Raw genomic sequence first — 21,856 nt, forward strand, 5'->3', positions numbered from 1 at the left:
TTAATCACCACTCACGCCACTTACCCATTTGCAAGTCAACAACGGCTTTATCTCGGGGAGGTTTCTCTTTTCCTCACTCCACATTTTCAAGGATGCTCCATTAGCCTCTAATTAGCTTCCTCCATCACAACCAGCTACTTAGTAGCAGAAAATGTCCTGCCTGTCTCTTTACTACATCACAGTGATGGAGGGTCTGGTGGAGTATCTCCCTCGTACTCTGATCAAGTGAGTCAGTGCCGAGCTTTGTACTACGTGCCTAGAGGCTGCCTTCACAAGACCAGACAGAGTCTTTGTTTAACTGCGCTGTGCTGCTTTGAGGCTTCGGAGCCTGACCAGACGATGACTTTATGAGGGTGTGTGTTTGTGTGTGTGTGTGTGTGTGTGGAGAAAGGAGTGCTGGGAGCTGTCCCTTGGTGCTGAAAGAGAGCTCATTAACGAGAAAGGGAACACACTGCAAATGTGTTTGTAAGGGATTCACATTAAGTGAAGAAACCTGGCCTGTGGTTGAGGTAATAGTGCTTGTTTTCAGTGCAGTTTCTGTTCCAGTGGAGAACTTAAGAGAGAATATGAATACTTAGAGATGGCTTCACTTATCAAAATGATGTCACTTGACTCCAGATATGTCTTCTTTTAAATAATACTGGTAGGACTACATACTATTAGTCACAATCATCAGCGGGTCTTCAGGTCTCATTCTCATAATTGTGCTCACTACGACTGTGGGTCATGCAAACTTTGCATTAGCCACTTCCATTGTAGAGATTCAGGCCATATTCCTGGCACATTAGCAAGGCATTTAGTGTGCAATAAGAACGCCTTTCTTGCTTTTGGCGTGTCATTTGTACGCCGTATAGTACGGGTCCAAGAAACACACGACTTTTAACCAGGAGACCAGTGTTTGAGACCGACGTTTTGTCCTGTAAGTTATATTAGTGACGTGTTTTTTAGTGACGTTTGTGACATGTTTTCCGTACTCATGTTATGTTGTTTCCATACGTATTTTACTTAATTTATTTTAAGCTGAAGCATGATACACGAAAAGCCTAAAATACGTCCTCATGACACGAGGAATCTCCTTGTAATGTCGTGCAATTTATACGCCTTTCCATGAGACCGGGTTGTGCTGCAAGCAGCGCCAGTTTCTGAAAGCTTTCCAAATAAACTTTTTAATACTGTGTTTTACATATATCACTTCAACGATTCTTAGTTTCAGGTGATTTATTCACTAACGAAAATACAGATATGAAATATTATATTCAATTTCTGCGAATAGATCCCCTCCGAAATGTTATATACTGCTCCTTTTAAATGCTTGTCTCTGAGTCCAACCAGAAGTAAACACATACATTAGCCCCTTGATAAGCTATTTTTACTAACTGTATAGGGATATACAACCAGCCGGCTAGCTGTTTCGTTAGCCAATTAGTAAACTACCCATCACATTTGACGTAGTAACAAACATTTGTCACTTATTGTTTCATATATAACATGATACTATTTAAATTTTCCTTTATGCAACATCAAAATAAACACAGAAGACGTAACATATGAGTGAAATTATAACATTAGCAGCTTAAAAAGCCAATGTAAGATAAAATAGCTGTGAAGCTGGACTCCCAGCCGAAAACACTTAATTTCAGACGATCAATAAACTAAAGGAAAAGCGTAAAGTATTTGACCTTTTTACTGGCCTGTAATGGTATTAGCTTTAATGGGTTCTAACATATTTTCTCTGTGACCACCTGCAGCAGGATGTGAAATGGAAACGATCCATTACTCAGTGAATACATCAACATCAGCTGTAGTATCTCACTCGTAGGCATATGGGCTGTGTGTGTGGCAGCAGGTGTGCCTCATGACGGAGACAGGCTGGTGGTGCATATGGCCGAGATGTATAACAGAGAAACATGGAGGGGGAACTAGCAGGAGGGAGGACGTGGAGGATGAGGTGCTGTATGAGGTGAATACAGATAGAGGCATTACAGCATGATGAGGACTTTGGGACTTGTTTGTGTTAAGTGTGTTCAGATCTGTGCACATGTCCGTCTGTCTGTGTGTGTGCATCTGCATAATGTCATCTAGAGTATACAAACCTGCAGTGCAAACACACTCAGTCAGAAAAGCTGTCAGATAGAAAGGAGCGAAAACAGATTTCATGGCTTTTGGTGTTTGCTGCCTCCGCTGATGAATTGCTCTGCAGATTAGCATGAAATCCGCCTGCTGCTCTGTTTACCTGTTGAATCATTACACTCGAAAACTTGATACTTATTCTAATATAGCTTTTTTTCCAAACATACTGGATCGAACTGTATTCAACGATACAGTATTAGCATATTTAGTTTGACAAAAAAATTCTAGCGCTAGGTCCACTTACCGCAAAATTGATTGTGTCTTCAGCCACATCTTTGTCAGCGAATGGAGTTTGTTTGGTCACCAAGGAGATGATATTGTTAACCCAAGTATGGAATTTCACTTATGTGATAACATCTGGTTGTATTTGGTGAAGGGGGGGATTTTGACCCATGTCATGAGGCCACTGCGCTGTGTACAGGAAAAGGAAAAATTAAGGAAAAGTGATGCAGAAGTGCCTTAAACTTGCATTCTTTCTACTAGCCAGCAGGGGGCGACTCCTCTGGTTGCAAAAAGAAGTCTGATTGTATAGAAGTCTATGAGAAAATGAGCCTACTTCTCACTTGATTTATTACCTCAGTAAACATTGTAAACATGAGTTTATGGTCTCAATCACTAGTTTCAAGTCTTCTTCAATACAGCATGATGTTCATGTAGTAAATTATGGTCCCATTTAGAGTCAAATAGACCATAAAGCAGGGGATGCTTTAGGGCGGGGCTACCTTGTGATTGACGGCGTTGTCCGGTCTGGGAGTTGTCTGTGTTTTCGTCGTAGAACTTTAACCCTTCCACAGTGTGGTTTCAGTTCATGAAAATTAATTGCAACATTTTTGGTCGCTTAAAAATGTCTTATTCAGCAGTCGATTGTACTTAGCTCCACCCTTTTGTGTTACTTGTGGTTGCAAAAAGCAAAGATGGTGGCGACCAAAATGTTGAAGTTGAAGCTTCAAACGGCCACAAACCAATGGGTGACATCACGGTGACTATGTCCACTTTTTATACAGTATACAGTTTATTACTGTAACCTATAACCTAGAGGTCAGGTTTTCTCTCATGTCTGTCTTGCAGCATTATCTCTTAAAAGCTTATGAATGGATTTCCATCGAATTGGCCTGAGCAGACGGGCTTCATGCCAAAGAGCAGTTGATTAGATTTCGGCGGTGATCCGGATCTCGGATTTCCGCCCCTCAGATGATAATCCTTTTTTTAGCCATAACTAAGATAAAGACTTGACTCCAAATCCTTTGGGTGTGTTTGCACGGTCAAGAAAATCAATTTGAAGACGTAAGAGACGAGACGGATATCTCAGCAGGCTGGAGAGCGAGGAGAGAGAGTCTACGAGTGCCTCTCTCCTCTGATCACTCAACGCTGAGCAGCAGACCAGCGGTGTCTTGAACCATTACCGTTAACTTTTTTCATAGTACACTGAGGGGAAAACAATGTTGCCTTTTTTAAGATAAAGTTCTGAACTCCTTCAAGAACTCTGCTTTGAAATGTTGATGATGGTGATTTCCTTTTGAGGAGACAACAACAACAACAGAAGAAGAAATCCTCCTCGCTCTGGGTTATCGATTTCCCCTTCCCAGAGCTGCCACAGTGTGATGCCCGCTGTGGAGACTGGTTTCCCAGCAAGTGGTTGCCATAGCAACAGGTAGCCACGTAGTCATGGCGGCCGTCGAGGGCAGGGTGGTGGCAGTAGGGAGGGGATGGGAGGGAGAGGTGAGGTTGGGGGGGTTTGGTGTGTGTGTGTGTGTAGAAAGCAGTGGCAGACTATTAATAGAGCTTATCAGGAACCAGCTGCAGAACGCTGCGGTCTCATGGCACCTTGTCAGATACATCGTAAGCAAACACACACACACACACACACTGTTTGCTCTGTGTGTGTATGTGAGCACAGAAGCGTGCATGTGACTCTGTGTGTGTGCATGTGCGTGTGAGAAAGGATGTTTTCCACATCAGAGTAGTGCAGAGCCCATTACTGAGATGGACTATAGTATTTGCTTGTGTTCTTGGGTTCACTTTACGTCCACATGACGTCATTGTTGCTGTTGTTGATGTCAGGGTCAAAGGTCATTTTAAATTAGTCCCTTGATACAGACAATAGAGATTTACTGAAATGATTGTAATTAGTAATGATGATGTTAAACTCACTCACTTGGTAATTGGTTTTGTGGTTTTAAAGTTACAATTTAAAATGTAGTTATTTTCAAATCGTCATATCGTGATACAAAATATTAGTGTAGCTTTAAGGTGAGTTGATAGAGACAGTAACTTGTTTGTTAACACAAATTCATTTTAACTACTATTTTAACTAATTTCTTTAACGCATTAACACAACTTGTGATTTCTAGGTTGTAGCAGACTCAGTTTTAAAGTGAAGATACTGGTATCATATGAAACTAGAAAACCTAATGAATCCATTGGTGTCATACTAGCTTGAAGGAGGTTAAATAACGCTCCAAACTTGGGCTAAACTTTAGCGAGGAAAAATTGGCATGGCCATTTTCAAAGGGGTCCCTTGACCTCTGACCTCCAGATATGTGAATGTAAATGGGTTCTATGGGTACCCACGAGTCTCCCCTTTACAGACATGCCCACTTTATGATAATCACATGCAGTTTGGGGCAAGTCATAGTCAAGTCAGCACACTGACACACTGACAGCTGTTGTTGCTGTTGGGCTGCAGTTTACCATGTTATGATTTGAGCATCTTTGTTATGCTAAATGCAGTACCTGTGAGGGTTTCTGGACAATATCTGTCATTGTTTTGTGTTGATAATTGATTACCAATAATGAATATATACATACATTTACATAAAGCAGCATATTTGTCCACTCCCATGTTGATAAGAGTATTAAATACTTGACAAATCTCCCTTTAAGGTGCATTTTGAACAGATAAAAAAATGTGCGATCAATTTGCGATTAATCAGAATTAACTATTTTAATGGATTGACAGTTGTATTATATTTTAAATAAGGTTAAGGTCATTTGATTAGTTAATGTTAATATAATGTTTTTGTCATGGTTTAGCTTATAAACTTGCCCCAATGGGTTCATATGTGGTACATTTTTCATTTATGTAAATAAGTCCTTTTCATAAAGACTGCAATTTCCTTTGAGAACAAGCAACATCTGCTGTACAAGGCCCAATCTCTGAGTCACCTCGCTTAGCAGAACCTCCCGCTAAATGTCGCCTCCCTCTCTCTCTCTCTCTCTCTCCCTCCTGCTGTGTAGGTATTGCTTCTATGACAGTGCCAGTGTACATCGCCGAGGCCTCTCCGCCCCACCTCAGGGGTCAGCTGGTGACGGTGAACACCCTCTTCATCACCGGCGGACAGTTCACTGCCAGCCTCGTCGACGGCGCCTTCAGCTACCTGCAGCGCGACGGGTGGAGGTCAGACACAAAGACACTCACCTCACACACACACACACACACACACAGAAGAAGTTACAATTTAGACAAATAAAGGGATAAATAACATAAAATTGCATCGTTTATGTCTGCACAAATTCACAAAGGATTCCCATTTCCCTTCATGATTGATGGTCATCTAATCAGATATGATATTAGCGTCTTTTCTTTGGGTTCTTATCATATCAAATGCCAGAAAAAGTCAGGCTGGCTCAAACCCTCATTCCAAATGTCAACACATGCGCGGGTCAGCCCCTAACATTTCCTGACAGCAGCTGTACTGTACGTTTTGAAAGATACAGTATGCCTCTTTCTCTCTGTTCTTCTCTTCTTCGCTCTTTTTCTGCTTCTGTTTGCATCTTTTCCTGCTTGTCACACTGAATGTTTCAGCTGTTTCATGTTGAGCTGCGAGATATTTTAGATAAAAATCGTCCTTTTTGCAAGGATTCGCTTCAACTACAGTTCTGATGGAGCTGGCGCAGATCGTTTAGAAGCAGCTAGATTGCTGTGATTCATACATGATAATGGCTTTTTCGGAGACGCTTATTGAGTTTGGAGTATGACTGTCGGATTGACGTCTTTGCTTGCGCAGTAGACGAAAAGCCTTATATGTCTGGGTGTGTACTTCAGGAGAAATATATGGATTATTTTCCACTTTCTCTTTGGAGTTGTATAAAACAACGACCTGCTGCTTTCTCCACTTCAGAGTTAAAGCTCTCTAACATTTTATCATTATCACAGTCTTTTCCTCCCTCATTCCCCTCGCTTGCACTGTACCCTTTTATTCTTTGCCTTCACACCACATAATATTTTGGATTTGTAGAACGACCCCTTTTACAGAATGTGTTGAACCCTTATTGTGTGCATGAGCGGATACAGAGAGGCAATTTTCCTCTCAACATAAAAAAGTCCAGTATATCAGTGGGTAGTTATTCTGTCATGGTTTGCTGTCAGAGTTAAAACATGCAGTCAGTGTATGTTTATGCACTCATGATCTGATCTTTTAACTGATCACAGGCAAAATAAGATCATTTTTTTACACCCCAACACTCCATCTGTTACATTCAGGGTCAAAGTTAAATGTAAATGTTATTTTAAGCAGCATAATCTTAATAAAAGCCTTGACATTTTCCCTAGCGTTTCATTTTAATGAACCACCTGATGCTTGAACCAACATATGCTGAATGTATGGGTAACCTATAGAAACCTATTTCTGTAGCTAATGTCGAAGGAATTGAAATTTGCATGCAAAGCTTTCCAAAGTCAGCCAGAAACCAAAAGCATCTGGTTATGTAGTGTCTGTGATCGTAATTAGATTCCTCACGCCATGTATTATCCCCTCCCTCCCTCCCTCCCTCTCTGTCCAGGTACATGTTGGGTCTGTCGGTGGTCCCCGCCGTGCTCCAGTTCGTGGGATTCCTGTTCCTGCCGGAGAGCCCTCGCTGGTTGATCCAACGTGGCCTGACCCAGAAGGCCCGCCGCGTGCTCAGCCAGATCCGAGGCAACCAGAACATCGACGAGGAGTACGACAGCATCAAGAACAGCATCGATGAGGAGGAGGACAGCGGAGGAGGTAACGGGGAGTGAAAGGAGGGAGGATAGGGGGCAAGAGAGCAGCATTTTGTTTTTGCTTTTTGTTTCATGCTTTAAAAGATTTTGCTTATTTTCATGTGCATGCTCGTATTTGGGTTTTTTACTAGAACATGTTTACATGCTTTAATGCTAAAAAAAAATATTTGGTTTTCTCATACCGGCCGTGCTGCAGAACCTCTTTTCACCCTGTCTGAAAAGACTCCGCCTTAACTGGCTTTATTTGAGGGGGTGCCAAACATGCAAGTGTGTTACTTGGTGACATCACCACGTTACGGAAGAAAAGGCAGGACTTCAAGCGAGGCGTTTCAGACAATTCAGGGGCAGTGCTTCTGTGGGGGAGAGTAACTCTCTTTGGCGTGGATTTTGCAGAACTTTTACATGCACAAAAAATTATATAACAATCTGAAGCAGTTTGTGAACTGTTTTACTGTAGTTCAGTGTAGGCATTTCAAGGCATTTCATTGGTGAAGAGGTCACTGCTACAGGTTCACTCATCATCTTTACACAGGCTTTCTTAGGCCCTGTCTATACGTCGAGAGATTTTTTTAAAACAGATATTTTCCTCCATGTTTTGGCCTCTCGTCCTCAAGCAAACAAAGTTTCGGGTCACAAAAACGGATGTTTTTAAGACGCCTTCCATGGTGCAGATTTTTAAAAACTCTGGTTACTTTGTGTCTGTGTGGACGTGTAAAACGGAGCGTTTGGGAAACAATGATGTCTTCTCTTCATTTCCATGCCCATTGTTGCATGCCCAAAGATGGCGGACTACCAGCTTTGTTAGCACTGCTCAGACTAATTACTACTTTACATTTGAAAAATGTTACAGTCACAGGAGGCCAAAGCAGGGAACACATTAAATACTGTATGTCGAGGCTGAATGGTGATTGAATAAACAGACAGTGGAGGACAGCAGAGTGATGACAGTCATGCAGTTCGACCAGGAATCCCAGCCCACCCCCAACAACACTAACCGTTATCCAACTGACTGTAATGAAGCCGAAGGAAAGGGAGGTAACAAAATTCATTGACCCTTAACTTGTAATCTCACTTGTGGTGTAAATATTACGCTGAATGTTTGGAGTTGTTTTTGCGTTTGAGTGTGAACGGAGATATTTTGTAACGGAGAGGAAAATATCCGTTTTTAATATTATCTCTATACGTGTAGAGAGGGCCTTAGGGACCTCCTCCACAGCAAAGGCATACAGCGCTGTCAAGGGATGATTTTAAACATGTTTGAAAGGGACTGGCTAATTCTTGGGCTCATGTTATTAACACCTCACAGCTGACAGTCACGACCCCGAGCCTCGAAGGCAGCAACCATCCTTTTCAGTCACTCTGATGAGTGAGGCTGATTAGAGAGTTCATGCTCCCCCTCCTGCTGAGTGATGAAGTCCTTCCTACTGAAGCAACAATAACTCATTCAGTTGCTCTGTTGCGTTCCCCCTTGACTCCCAGGGCGATGATGGCGGCCCGCTGCGAGCAGTAAAGTAGCATCTTTTTCTGTTGACGTCTTCTTTTGTCCCGTCCCGCTTTCAGCGCTCAAGATGACTTTTGTAGTCGTGTACAACAGCAAATGTTTCCTCACACAGCAACAGGTGTTAAAGAGCAGTATATTGTTGAAGCTGTCATGAACTGGATGGAGGTTGAATCCTTTGGTGATAGCTCAGCTTTCAACAAGGTGAATCAGCGCTGTGAATAGAGATCTCTGCTGGAAAAAGGCAAACACAAACAGAAAGCGGAGGAGTTTAACGACTGTGACGGAGTAGATTGAAAAAACTTTCTTCTTCACGGTCAATTATTGTGTGAGCTGACCTTTGCTTTAGCACTCGGATGCTGCTGTTTGGTGCGAGGCTTTGCCAGCGTGAGCCGACAGTATTGAACGAGGTTGTCAGAATGACGGCTGACTATTAGCTGTGTTTCAGAACACGGCTCGTGACAATCATGACATTTTACTGTATTTCAAAGGCTGCGTGTGTGTGTGTGTGTGGTACGCTCCGATCTGATCCTGCAAATCTTTACCTCACCTCTCGTCTCTTTTCCATCCTCGCTTAAACCAGCACAAGACTCACAAACACACTTGTTTTTATTCACATTTCATAACAGTCTTTATCTGCCATCTGTTTGTGTCTCGTGTGTGTGAGAGAAAGCACAATTAAATCCACCAAAGAGACACATTATGCACATTCGCAAGCGAAGAGCATACGGTGTTATAATTGCTGCACTGATGTGAATGTGAATCCAACCCCCAAAAAACAGTTACTTTAACTATCGCTGGAAGTCTCCTATCAAAATTCTAGTCGTTTTGTTTTTATGTGTTAACTTAAAAGGCTGATTTTCACCTGTTGCACCTTCAAATAACAGGAAAGCGAACAACATGTAAAATAATGAACAGATCCTGGATGTTACCAGCTATATCTGAGTTTAGATTTTGATTTGAGGAACCAACCCCAGCCAAATTTGAGAGCGTCACAGTCACAAAAAATCACAAAGCTAACTTCGGTCTTCGTATTCCAAGCATTCAAGCTAAGCATCCAAACAGGGTTATGTCGTGTGAATGACACAATAGTAAAAGCGTGTATGAAGAACGCCGTTCTTGCTTCAGGTGTGTCATTTTCACGCCATGTAGTCTGTACTGACTGCAGTTTAAATGCATTCTTGTGAATATTCTACGTTCAGAGCTAGTGGCGTAGTATAAAACATGAGAAAGACTGCTTATGGTGGACGGAAGAGGATGTGGATGGGTCCAACATACAGAGACCGGTGTTTTTTTTGCAAGTTATGTTAGTGACATTTTCACGTGTTTTCTGTACTTCTGTTACGTTGTTTCCGTATGAAATTTTAAATAGTTTACGTACTTACTTTAAGTCCAACCATGACATTTTTCCTAAACCTGAGTGAGTGGTTTTGCTGCCCTCTGTTGGTAGATTACTGCACCTTCATACATGCTTGTAATATTATTATAACGTGACACTGACATGCTATCCTCTGGTAGACAGGTCTATTCCACACTTTGGCCTGATACAGTCTGATATTACATTTTCCTTATCATACGTATGACTAACTAGCTCTACGATGTTGTTTCTTTCTTCTTTTAGCACAACATTTAGCCATCAATAGCATATATAAGACACTTCACAAGATTCTCCTTTTAAAAGGTGTTAACTGGAGTTTTCAAGCAACTGATTAAGCGTTAGCGTAGCAAGCTAGATGGGAAATGGCCTTTGCATTTATAGTCTTCCGCCCACTCAGAGTGCACCTGGTATGCTCTGATGAAGGTCTGACAGGTCGAAAGCTTAGAATAAAGTGGAATACTGCATAGATCTAAAGTGTGCGGATATCTTTTCTATCATCTTTGGGACTCATTGATTTTTCCAGCACCTTAAGAAAAGATAAGACAGGTGGAGCGGTTGTCATCCTGCAAAACTATTTAGGTTGAATTTGTTTGTTTTTGCCACTACATGCAGGATTTCTTTTTTTAAGCAGAGTCAAGCCTGAGATGAAGTTGTAAATTACTTCTACCGTCATAGCACACAAACCCTTAAACAACTGCGTTTCCAATTATACTAGAAGAGCTACAAGCCACAGATACAGAACATGGTTTCCTGATCTGGATGCAATACTTCAATGTCTCAACGGTGATGGCGATGACTTCCAAGCCTACAGTGCGTGACCATCAAAGGTGTTTTCTATGTTTGTACAACTTTCTCTACTGAGCTTCTTGTTTGTCTCGGCCTGTCTGCGATGAGCCGAGCCGGGAGAGTAATGGAGGGCGAGAGAAAGTGGAGATAGGAGAGTCGATTAATAGGCAGGAGAGGACAAGCGGGCGAAAGGCTGAAAGAACGGCAAAAGAAGGGGAGGATGAGGAGAGGAGAGGAAATTGGATTCATCCTGCAACTAATCAACCTTGACAACAGAGAACAGCATGTCTCTGGAAGGAGTGGCATCCATCGGTCCCCTGGGTCCATGTGGCCTGCCGTGGAGACAGAGGAGCCTCTATCATCACACACTGATGTATTAAAAACACACTGGCTGCTGAGTGTCCCTCTTGTGGGACTCAGTGTGTGTCCTCTTTTCATTTCAGTGTCTCTCCTCCTCACTGTAACTCATCGCTTGCGGTCAGCATCAGTTACTGTGTGCGACCAGAGGCACAGCAGGGCGGCTCCTCTCACTGCCAGCTTGTTATCTCGCAGCCAGTGTTTAACATGTTGATTCAACGTGAAATATAGAAACCAAATGTACAGACTTTATGTTGTCGTCTCGCTTGAGTTTGTTTCAAGTTTCAGGCCTCTCTGTGATTCCAATTAGCACGGCAGAAAATGTAACAATGTTTCTGGTTTTTCCTGCAGAGACGTTGCCGTTATACTGCACCTTTCATTGGGTTTTGGTTAGAATGATGATGGAGCAGCTGGAAGATTAAATTGGCACATTAACTAATATCACACGCATTAAATGCCAAATGAGTTCTGTGATGACTTTCCAGTGAACTCACTAATTAGCCACTTTCCAAACACACTGCACTTTGCACTCAAACTTATATACTAAAACTGGCTGGCTGTTTTTTTTTTCTCAAATGTCCATGAAATATCTTGTGCACTCTGCAGCCTAATTGCCGCGGGCTTTACGCTGCTGGATTACTTAGAATAACATCAGATGGACTTGTGGTTGTGATCGGCTGTGAATTCACTGCTTGATGGTTCAAGGCCAGATCTGTGAGCGTGTCTTAACTCAACAAGTTAGGCAGTTCTCTGTACTCCATGTAGTTATATTACCTCCTGAGATTTATAGTCTCAGGAGGGTCCTCACGAGGGGCAACCTCCGGGTCAGAAAAGTGAAGCCAATGCGGAAGTGCCTTAAACTTGCATTCTTTCTAACAGCCAGCAGGGGGCGACTCCTCTGGTTGCAAAAAGAAGTCTGATTGTATAGAAGTCTATGAGAAAATGAGCCTACTTCTCTCTTGATTTATTAACTCAGTAAACATTGTAAACATGAGTTTATGGTCTCAATCGCTAGTTTCAAGTCTTCTTCAATACAGCATGATGTTCATTTGGTAAATGATGGTCCCATTTAGAGTCAAATAGACCATAAAGCAGGGGATGCTTTAGGGGTGTGGCTACCGTGTGATTGACAGGTCGCTACCACGGCGTTGTCCAGTCTGGGTCACAGTGTGTTTTCAGTTCATGAAAGTTAATTATAACCGTTTTTGTCACCTAAAAAATGTCTTAGTCAGCGTTCGGTTGTACTTAGCTTCACCCTCTCGTGTAACTTCTGGTTGCAAATAACCAAAATGCCGACCTCAAGGCTTCAAATTGGCAGTCCACAAACCAATGGATGATGTCACGGTGACTACGTCCACTTGTATACAGTCTATGTGGCCTGACAAGTCATTCCACTTTACCATCTTATTGGATAGTACAAACAAACAAAACAAACACACAAAGCATGACAAATAGTAAAGAAAAATAATAAAGTAATTGCCATGACATTCATTCATTATTATTATAAAAGTGAACATTACAAGCAAGAGCAACTTGATTTAAAGTAAGAAAAATGCTCCAAAAGATGCTTTGTTCCTTCTGGCATTTCAAGACATCCGATTAAGATACTCTCTACTGTCAGAAACTGACATTTCAAAATAAATTTTAAATAAACCATTGTAAATAACATTTAAAGGTAAATATTTGACTTAGTAGTATTATGACACACCATGTCAGCATAATCCAGAATGGGTAGCAACGATTGGTTGACAAGCTTTTTCCTGACATTAAAAAAGAAAGACCTATAAAGAATGCCCAGATCTTGATTTACTTTTTTAATAACAGCATATGTGGATATTGGAAGAAGCTCAGAATCAATAATAATGCCTTGTGATATGAAAAACCCACCAATGCATGTAATTGAAAGTATATTTGAGGATTTGCTTGTTGGTGTCAAGAAGCACACAACAAAGATTTATTTTTATTAGGTGGCAGCTTGTAGACAAAAATCACACTGAGGCAAATACTGAAGGCAGCAAGTCGAAGGTTTTCATCTCTCTTCAACTTATTATTACTTTATTTTGAAGGCAGAAATTCAATCAGAGTCATCCAACTATGTAAATTAAACTGTAAATCTTAAAACTAAACTTCTTGAAAGGTGCTACAGCCCCTCTCACACAGCCTGTTCAAGGCGGGAATGTTGTGACGTTGTTCCGCCTCGCTGTTCTGTATGAAAGGTACGGAGACGGAATGGGGAGGTTGTTCCACCGCTGAGCCAGCAGCGGAGGTAGTCACAGAACCGAGTCGATGTCTGTGTGAAGCGGACAGCCGGCACGGAGCTACACGCACACACACGCTAGACCCCGACGCTGTCGTGTTTAACGTGACGCCCCTTTTGCTCCTGTGATGCCGGCGTGCTATCTAAAATCATTATTCCGCCAATGGTGTTTCGTTCAATGTGAAAAAGTAAAGCCGGCGAAACGGCGGATCTTCTTTATGGCAGTATTGCAGAATCCATCCATATGAAAAGGTCGGCTATGATTGAGGGATTGACTCCACACGTCTCTCAACATGTTGACAGCTGAGCTATGCTATGCTTATAGTTGTTTGGTTATGTAAGACATTTTCAAACTGTTTTATTTTGTCAACTCGCTCAGCAAAAAGTCTCAGACTAACATAAGAAAGTTTTAACAGATAGGGGATTCGTGGGGAATCAGGCAGAAAGGGCAGACACTACATGACACTACATGATTTGACCTTTATAATTTACTTTACCACCTTTCAGCAGAACAGGAGACCAGTGTTGCTCATGTCTCCACTCATCCTCTCCTCCAAATCTCCTCCAAAGTGTAGTTGTTGGATTAAATCACAGTACATACAGTCTCAAGGTTCCTCACGACTGAATCCCAAAGTGAAGAATCTCTAATGTGCGGCCACCATCTGTGCCACATCATTTCATGCCTGCACCACTAGCATGTTTGCAATTTACATGCTCTCTTTAGGGCTGACATACTGTATGACCTGGAGACCAGCTGTCGCCTAGCAACCAGACAGAGGGAGAGGGCAGAGGGATCGGTAGACGGACAGATGGAGAGAGAATTAAAAGGAAGGTTAAAAACTATTTATTTGATTACTGAGTCTCCTGAGTGGCTCAGTCATGGTCAGGTGACCAGGAGCGGGAAGTTCTTGTAGATAGCAGGGTTGAGGTCAAAACAACTCGGGTTGGAACTACCACAGAGGCAATTTAGAGTACTTTGCCAGGTGTTTTTATGTCTGTGGACAGATTTTGTGACCGCGATAGCTTCACAATTGTGCAAAATGCAGTCATGAAAATGTATAGGTGTGTAGTTGAGATCAAAATGAAGGTCGAGTTTGAAGATTGGTGTGTTTCTGAGCAAGGGCGCCGGAAGTAGTGGGGTAGGAAGTGGGGAAGGAAAAAGTGAAGCCAATGCTGAAGTGCCTTAAACTTGCATTCTTTCTAACAGCCAGCAGGGGGCGACTCCTCTGGTTGCAAAAAGAAGTCTGATTGTATGGAAGTCTATGAGAAAATGAGCCTACTTCTCACTTGATTTATTACCTCAGTAAACATTGTAAACACGAGTTTATGGTCTCAATCGCTAGTTTCAAGTCTTCTTCAATACAGCATGATGTTCATTTAGTAAATTATGGTTCCATTTAGAGTCAAATAGACCATAAAGAAGGGGATGCTTTAGGGCGGGGCTACCTTGTGATCGACAGGTCGCTACCACGGCGTTGTCCATGTTTTCGTCCCAGAACTTTAACTCTTTCAAAGTGTGTTTTCAGATTATATAAAATTTTGGATGCTATGATCTTGGATGAACTCGAGGCTTCAAAATCATAGTCCACAAACCAATGGGTGACGTCACGGTGACTACGTCCACTTCTTATACAATATACTTATTTAGCGTCGCGGCTGGTGTGTGATCCCATCACAAAGTGTTCTCTAGTGAAGTTTACCATAGTTTAATTTTATTTTCTCATTTAAAATTATCAATAATTTTACATTAAATGTCGCCGACACTAACAGGAAAACATCAGTGGTCACGATGAAGTACAGTTTTTAAAATGAACCAAAGCAATAAAAACGTCCATTAAGCATTAAGAGTTTGCAGTTCCTCCTGCAAGTACGAGAGCTTCTTAAGAGCCTCCCATGAGTGAGTAGGAGGCCCTCGTTAATCTACTTTAAGAGTGTCTTAAATTAAGATGCTTTTAGGGAACACCTCTTCAGCTTAAGAGGGTTTGTAAGATGAATTTTTATAATCATTAAGATGCTTTTGAGAAACGGGGCCCTGGATAGAAAAATTTGGTTCCATAAAGAACAAAATTGACAAGTGATTCTCTCTCCGACATGATGAACAGATAAAATACAGAGAGTTCACTGTGAGTGACGGATTTTTCTACCCGCTTTGTTAAGTTTGCAGTTTGTGTAAACGTTACTGTAATAAACATTAAAGGTTGCGAGGAAATGCGAAGGCCATGATGTGAGTTTAAAGAATGGCAGGCGTTCCACCAATTTGTCTTCGTTGCCCTTTAGAGTACTCATTAAGTGTGTGTCTGTGTGTGTGTGTGTGTGTGTGTGTGTGTGTGTGTACGTATGTTTTCTCACCTTGAAAAAAACAAAGACGCACCGTGCCGCTTTGCTGACATGTCGGTTACCATGGAAACAACACTTCTCACTTCCCTTTTCCTCTCACCTCAGACGTAACAGTGATTATAGTGTGCATAAATCGCATAAACCTCCTTCACTCCCTCTCTGTCACACAAACACACACACACACACATACACACACACACACACACACACTAAAGGTGCAAATGACTCAGTGGTCAGAAAGCTGATAATGACAGAAGGATAATTATAGAAGGAACAGCTGTACACACAGTTCTCATCACGTCGCTGTCATCACCTCCTGTCAAAGTCAAAGTTAGTATATACTATATACTATACTATATATAGTATACTATATACGTAACTGCACATTGTGAGTTTATGCAGCCTTTGTTAAGTTACAAGAAAGTCTTTTCAGAGTTGAATTGAGTCACAAACAGTAAGTTAATCTTCAGTGTTTCTTGCTGATTTAAATATGTGGGTTTCATTTTACTTCCTTGTCTCGAAGCTATTATTTCCAATAGAAGATATTTTGTGTTTTCTGATTGACTTCGTTGTATTTTTGGTACTTAAACGTCAGGCTAATGTGGAAAGAAGGATGTAGAAACCCTCAGCGCCTACTTCATCTTTTGAAACTTGCTCAAAGATGTGATGATGATGATGATGTGTTGTCAGCCCCAAAGTCAATGAGCTCTGATTACCGTCTTTTCAGCCCTGAGAGGTGCAAAAGGGGAGAGAGGAGGAGGAGGAGGAGAAGAGGGGAGGGGGAGGAGAGGTCGAAGATATAAGAGAAAGTGAAGTGGAAAATGGAGGTGTTGGGGCGGCAATTATGATGGAGAAGCAATATTGTGGCAATATTGCAGACCAGTTCTGTCAGCCATTCTTCATGAGAAACTTCATAGCGCACCGCTATTGAACGCATTGATTTCTTTGGAGGGCTTGTTCATAACAATTCTTGTTCCAAGCAACACAGAGCAGATGTAACAAAGGTCATGAACGGACTTGAGTGATGAGGGCAATGTAGACCGCTGCGGCTACATGACATGGAAAATGCTTTGTTCTATAGCAAACAAAGTTAAAGGAAAAGCCAGTTAAAACTAGACTGTTTAATTTTGGATTATTGGTGATTACAACATTCAGTAGACAAGAAGGAGAATGTATTTTTTATGTTTTTAAAGTGATAAAGCACCCACTATCTGTCTCCTGAGAATGAAGCACTCGCTCTCTTTAGACCTAAAAGGTTACTGTAAAAAGTCGGTTCCTAGCTTCCTCATTAGGCTGCAAATGGTTTTACAGCAAGACATTTTAACTTGTTACAGCAAATAAATCAACGTTGACTTCTGGTTTCACACGGGATACAAACAGTAGTCTCCTGGGCGAAAGTCCAGTGTTTTTTGACCCACCCATCCACCACGAGAAGAGTTTGTCACTCTTTATATTTCCTGGTTCCAGATTACGGATTACATATGAATTGAGGGATATATGCAAATTATATTGCATTTCTTTTCATAGGTATAGCTGCAAATGGTGTATGAGAACAGACTGCAGTGAGTCAGCATGTACAATACCAGGACCATGGGAAAAGATATATTAAATGAGCTAGTAGGAGCTAAACATAAAGCAACCTTAACAGGAAGTGTTGTGCAGGGATACTGAAAACTTTTTACAGCTGACAAGTCTACAGGTGGGGAGGGTTTCAAATTTAAAACAGCAATATGTATTTTTTTTTTTTGGGCCATTTTAGCATTACATTAGTATTAATTGGGAGTTTCTGTCCACCTGGCAAATGTGAGTCGGCTCCTTTTAGCTCTGTTTTGGTCTCCACCAACTCATGAGGGAAATATCTTGTCTCTTTCGCTACTAAATGCTCCACTATGGTTCACCAGTTGCTTACTTTGTCTGCTGTTTGGTGTTGAGCAGGTAGAGTGCAGAGCAGGCAGATGATGAGAGCTGCAAGACTGAACAGAAACAGTAAAGATGTGGGGTCGTAGAACCAAAACAACCAGCTGAAAGATGCTAAAACTCTTCATAGAGCTAAAGGGAATGTCAGAGTTGGGTGATAATCATATTACACATAGTCATTTGGTCCATTGATAATATGAAAAAAATGATTCAGTACAGCTTTGAAGATAGATTTGGGTGTGCAGTTTCCCTTTAAAGAAAGTTTACTTTCAGTCTGCTTATCCAGTTTGAATGAATCCAATTTGATTTTGAAGAAGAAATCGCTCAATGTCAAGTACTTTTGACATCAATTTAGCACACTGCAATCACTGCATTACATAAGACGTCTTGGTAGGCAAACAGGCGCAGCCAGTAATCAACATGAGTGGCTATATTGTTTAAATATGAACACGGCTGCATGTGAAAGCTGTAAATCCAGAGAAAGTTCAGACTGATTTGTACAGAATCACAACATCGGTCGAGGTGCGGGCAATTTAATTAGCGTTATATATACAATTGTTCGTGGTCCAAAGCAATCTCCTCTTTAACCCGCCGTTCTGTTTGACTCACGCTCGTTTTTAACCATCTGGCTGCAGGTAATTGAATGGCACATTGTGTTAGCTGTCAACAAAAGTGTGCTGCCCATGTTCCTGCTAGTCTAAATCATTAATTTTATGCCTTTATAATCGCCACTTATTCTTAGGGAACACACAGGCGTAAACACATTGCACAAACACCTGATGGATGTCTCAGGGAGTTTTAGCGTCTACCTCCCATCGCAGTCCTAATTCTCCCACTGGTCATTAATAATTCAGGCTATTTGAACATTTTATGAAACTCCACTGCTGCTCTGGGTCTGTTTAAATCCTCCAGGAAACCATAATGAGACCAGGGCTTCACACTGAGGAGAGCGTGTTCGGAGTCAACAAACAGCGTCTTCACTATCTTGAATTTAAGCATGACTCGTTGTCTTTAAAATCAAGTTTAGAGATCCCATTATTGGTCCAAATAGAATGGAATAAAAGAGGCTTTATTTGGTGAATTCAACTAGTATCAAAGCAGCAGTCCAAGAGTCACTATTTACCGACGTAGTCTGGGTTCACTGCTCCGCTCTCATATCAGACTTAATTGAATCTAAACATGCTAGAGGCTTTGTCTTCTAAATATGCTTTCTGCTCCGGTGCTTTTTCATTCCCCGCTTCTCGTTCCACCTCCCGTGCTCGTGCGTTTAACAAACCCAAATGTGCCTTTCGACAAATATGCTCACAAGGGTAATACGAACAAATATTTTGAGATCAGACTATTGGAAACGACACATCTGTCATCAGTTTGAACAATGAGCCGATGAGCGGGGGTTGCAGGGTGGAGTGCGGGGAAATGAGACCAAAGTCCCAACTGGGAAATTATTATGGAGGATGCATTAGCAGAGGCAAAGCAAGGCAAGCTGCTCCTGATGAAAGCAGAGAGGGGAGATTAGGGAATTATCTTTCTCTTTACTTCAGTAATTGGTTTCTAGCGAGGCCTACTTGTAAGTCCAAAAAACAAAAGTATGAATGTATTCAACTCACGATTCAATATTTTTAATGCTGTTACAAATTATTGAGTGACTATTCATCAGCTGCAGAATTTTATTGATGTTTTACATATCAACAGGTATTTCCAGATCACAGTGTTCATCGCTTTTTTGTTGGAAAATCAATGCACTCGATACACGTTGAGGAGCACGAGGGGATTGTTTTTGTTTTGTTTTCAGCAGAAGAAGGTAAAAAAAAGTTCTCGGAGAAATACAAATCAGCACACAAATTTGAAAGTCAATAGCAGAAATAAGTTGCTGATTATACGTAAAGAGTGGAGGCCTCTGGTAATTGCATTTTTAATAAAAAAAAGTAAGTTAACAAAAACAAAACTAGTATAACCGCCTCGTGGTTGTATGGCTCTGCCAACAAGTTGCAGTTTACATCCATGTCTGTCCTAAATGTGATCACAAGATCACTTTATCTTGACAGACGTGTGTGAAATTGTCATAATTAGCATATCTTGAGTTATGGACAAAAACGCCAAAATCTAATCACTGGAGCAGTATCAAGGAGGACTTTGTTTTACGTTTTTAGCAAGGCGATAAAGAATCTCTTTTTCATTCGTCGTCATTTTTACAGAATCACAAAGACAAGACTCGCGCTTACTTGTGGTGTGTTTACTTTATAGTGTGTTTTTGGCGCGTGCGGTATGACGTCATGTATGCGACAAGCTTTTATTTACTGCGTGCGGGAGAATACAAAAGAGAAATAGCTAAAGTTTCTGTTAAACACGAGATATCGTGGCTGGAATATTTACACGATATTACTATTTTCATGTTTTTAATACCGCAAAACCGGAATACCATGACACCCCTAATAGAAACACACATTTTCACTGCTTATATAAAACAAAGAAGTAAAGGAGGATTTTCACTGTGCTGCAATTCAACCTTTAATTATCGTCACTCTTGTCAACTCACAATGGAGGAACAACAAAAGGAGATTTTTAATGGCTCCACTTTCACTTATTTGAATCACAGGGCACAATGGGGATTGAAACGAAGGCTACTTGAACACACGGCAATGTTCCTCTGAAGATGCTATTCCAGGGTCGCGGTATCCGCAATGACAGCAATGAACCTGTGACTCATCCAGAGAAGCTTTATTTAATTCCAATACCGCTTGTTGAATTGGTTTCTTTTGGGTACAGAGGCCCCAATGAGCCCCTGAGTGAAATTAACAAGCACAGTAATGGTTCTGACTCAAATGTTCTATCTGTAAATGTGGGTTTATGAGGTCATTAAATTATCTTTTGTGGAACTATTATCCTAATAGGTTTTAATGGGAAAGACGAAATGAGAAATTCAGATGATATAGGTAACGGTGCCTATGCTTCCTGTTTATCCCCGAGCCTCTCTGACTCACTCTCTCTCTGTTATTTCTCTATGTGTGTGTGTGTGTGTGTGTGTGTCCCTAAGGAAAACCCTCGTCATTTGCATTAGGGCAGGTGTGCAGCTGGGACGTCATGAATCTCAATAACTCGGTAGATTGATTACCAGCAGACTTCAAAATGGCTCCAGAGATTTTATTATTGGCCAATGGGAATGGAAAGATGGATGAGGTTGTGTTTGTGTGTGTGTGTGTGTGTGTGTGTGTCTCACAAGTTTGTGAATGCTGCTGCATAAGCTGAAACCACCTATGAAGGCACATTCAAAGCATAAATGTTTGGCGAGGTTTCCTCTTCACATCGGAGCATTTACTGATTTAGACTGGTTCATTTTAACCTGCTTAGAGCAATACTTGAACATCGATGATCATCAGAAATAACGGCTTAGATAAATTAATATTAAGATATAATAATTATTATTATAAATAATTTAAAAAAAAAAAATTCCTTTGGTTTTCTAGTTTCATTTGATGCCAGTATCTTCACTCTAGCTTTAAAACCGAGCCCGCTACATATCGATTGCGTTAATGCGTTAAAGAAATTAGTGGCTTTTAACGAATTTACGTTGACGCGTTATTATCGCGTTAAATTTAACAGCCCTACTATATCTATATTGTATATATATACGTATATAACTGATCTAATAAGTGTTGCTATAACCGCCAATAGCGATCGATGTTTGTAAGACGTCGTCTGTCTTTAACACCATTTATTACACGGCTTTGTTGAATACTCAATTCTGATTGGTCAATCACGGCGTTCTACGGTCTGATATTTCTTTATAGCAGACTGTTGCTATGTATAACAGACCGTTGCTATGCATAGAAGGCCGTCGCTATGTATAGCAGACCGTTGCTATGTATAGCAGACCGTTGCTATGTATAACAGACCGTTGCTATGATCGCAATTCTGATGTCGGACTCTGGCGGACCGTTTTTGTGTCAAATAATTGATTTCTTCCGTAAGTAGCTGTCTAATAAGCGGGATAATGTACAGCTAGCGGGTCATTGTTGTAAAATAAACCCCTTCAGGGCGACGAGAGACCCCTCTGCTTTGCATCGCCCTGTCAAGGTTTTCTTTCACAACAATGACCGCGCTCGCTTCACATTATCCCTTAATTGTCACATTGTAAAAGTCGTTAAATATCTGCTAAAATGCGAGGTTGTCACAAGCGGCAGATGCCAACCTTCACAACGGAACAGACGAGAA

The 21,856-nt window shown here is 41.3% G+C and overlaps 1 protein-coding gene across 1 annotated transcript in view; it reads left to right on the forward strand.

Annotated features, from left to right (window-relative positions):
- Positions 1–21,856, forward strand: part of LOC119483195 (proton myo-inositol cotransporter-like) — a 70,617-nt gene that overhangs the window by 8,263 nt on the left and 40,498 nt on the right. Inside the window, exons 2-3 of the mRNA XM_037761308.1 lie at positions 5,368–5,527; positions 6,913–7,118. Of these exons, the coding sequence (XP_037617236.1) occupies positions 5,368–5,527; positions 6,913–7,118 (366 nt within the window). The remainder of the gene's footprint in view (positions 1–5,367; positions 5,528–6,912; positions 7,119–21,856) is intronic.

This window comes from Sebastes umbrosus, chromosome 23 (genome assembly GCF_015220745.1).
Source record: "Sebastes umbrosus isolate fSebUmb1 chromosome 23, fSebUmb1.pri, whole genome shotgun sequence".
Lineage (NCBI taxonomy): Eukaryota > Metazoa > Chordata > Actinopteri > Perciformes > Sebastidae > Sebastes > Sebastes umbrosus.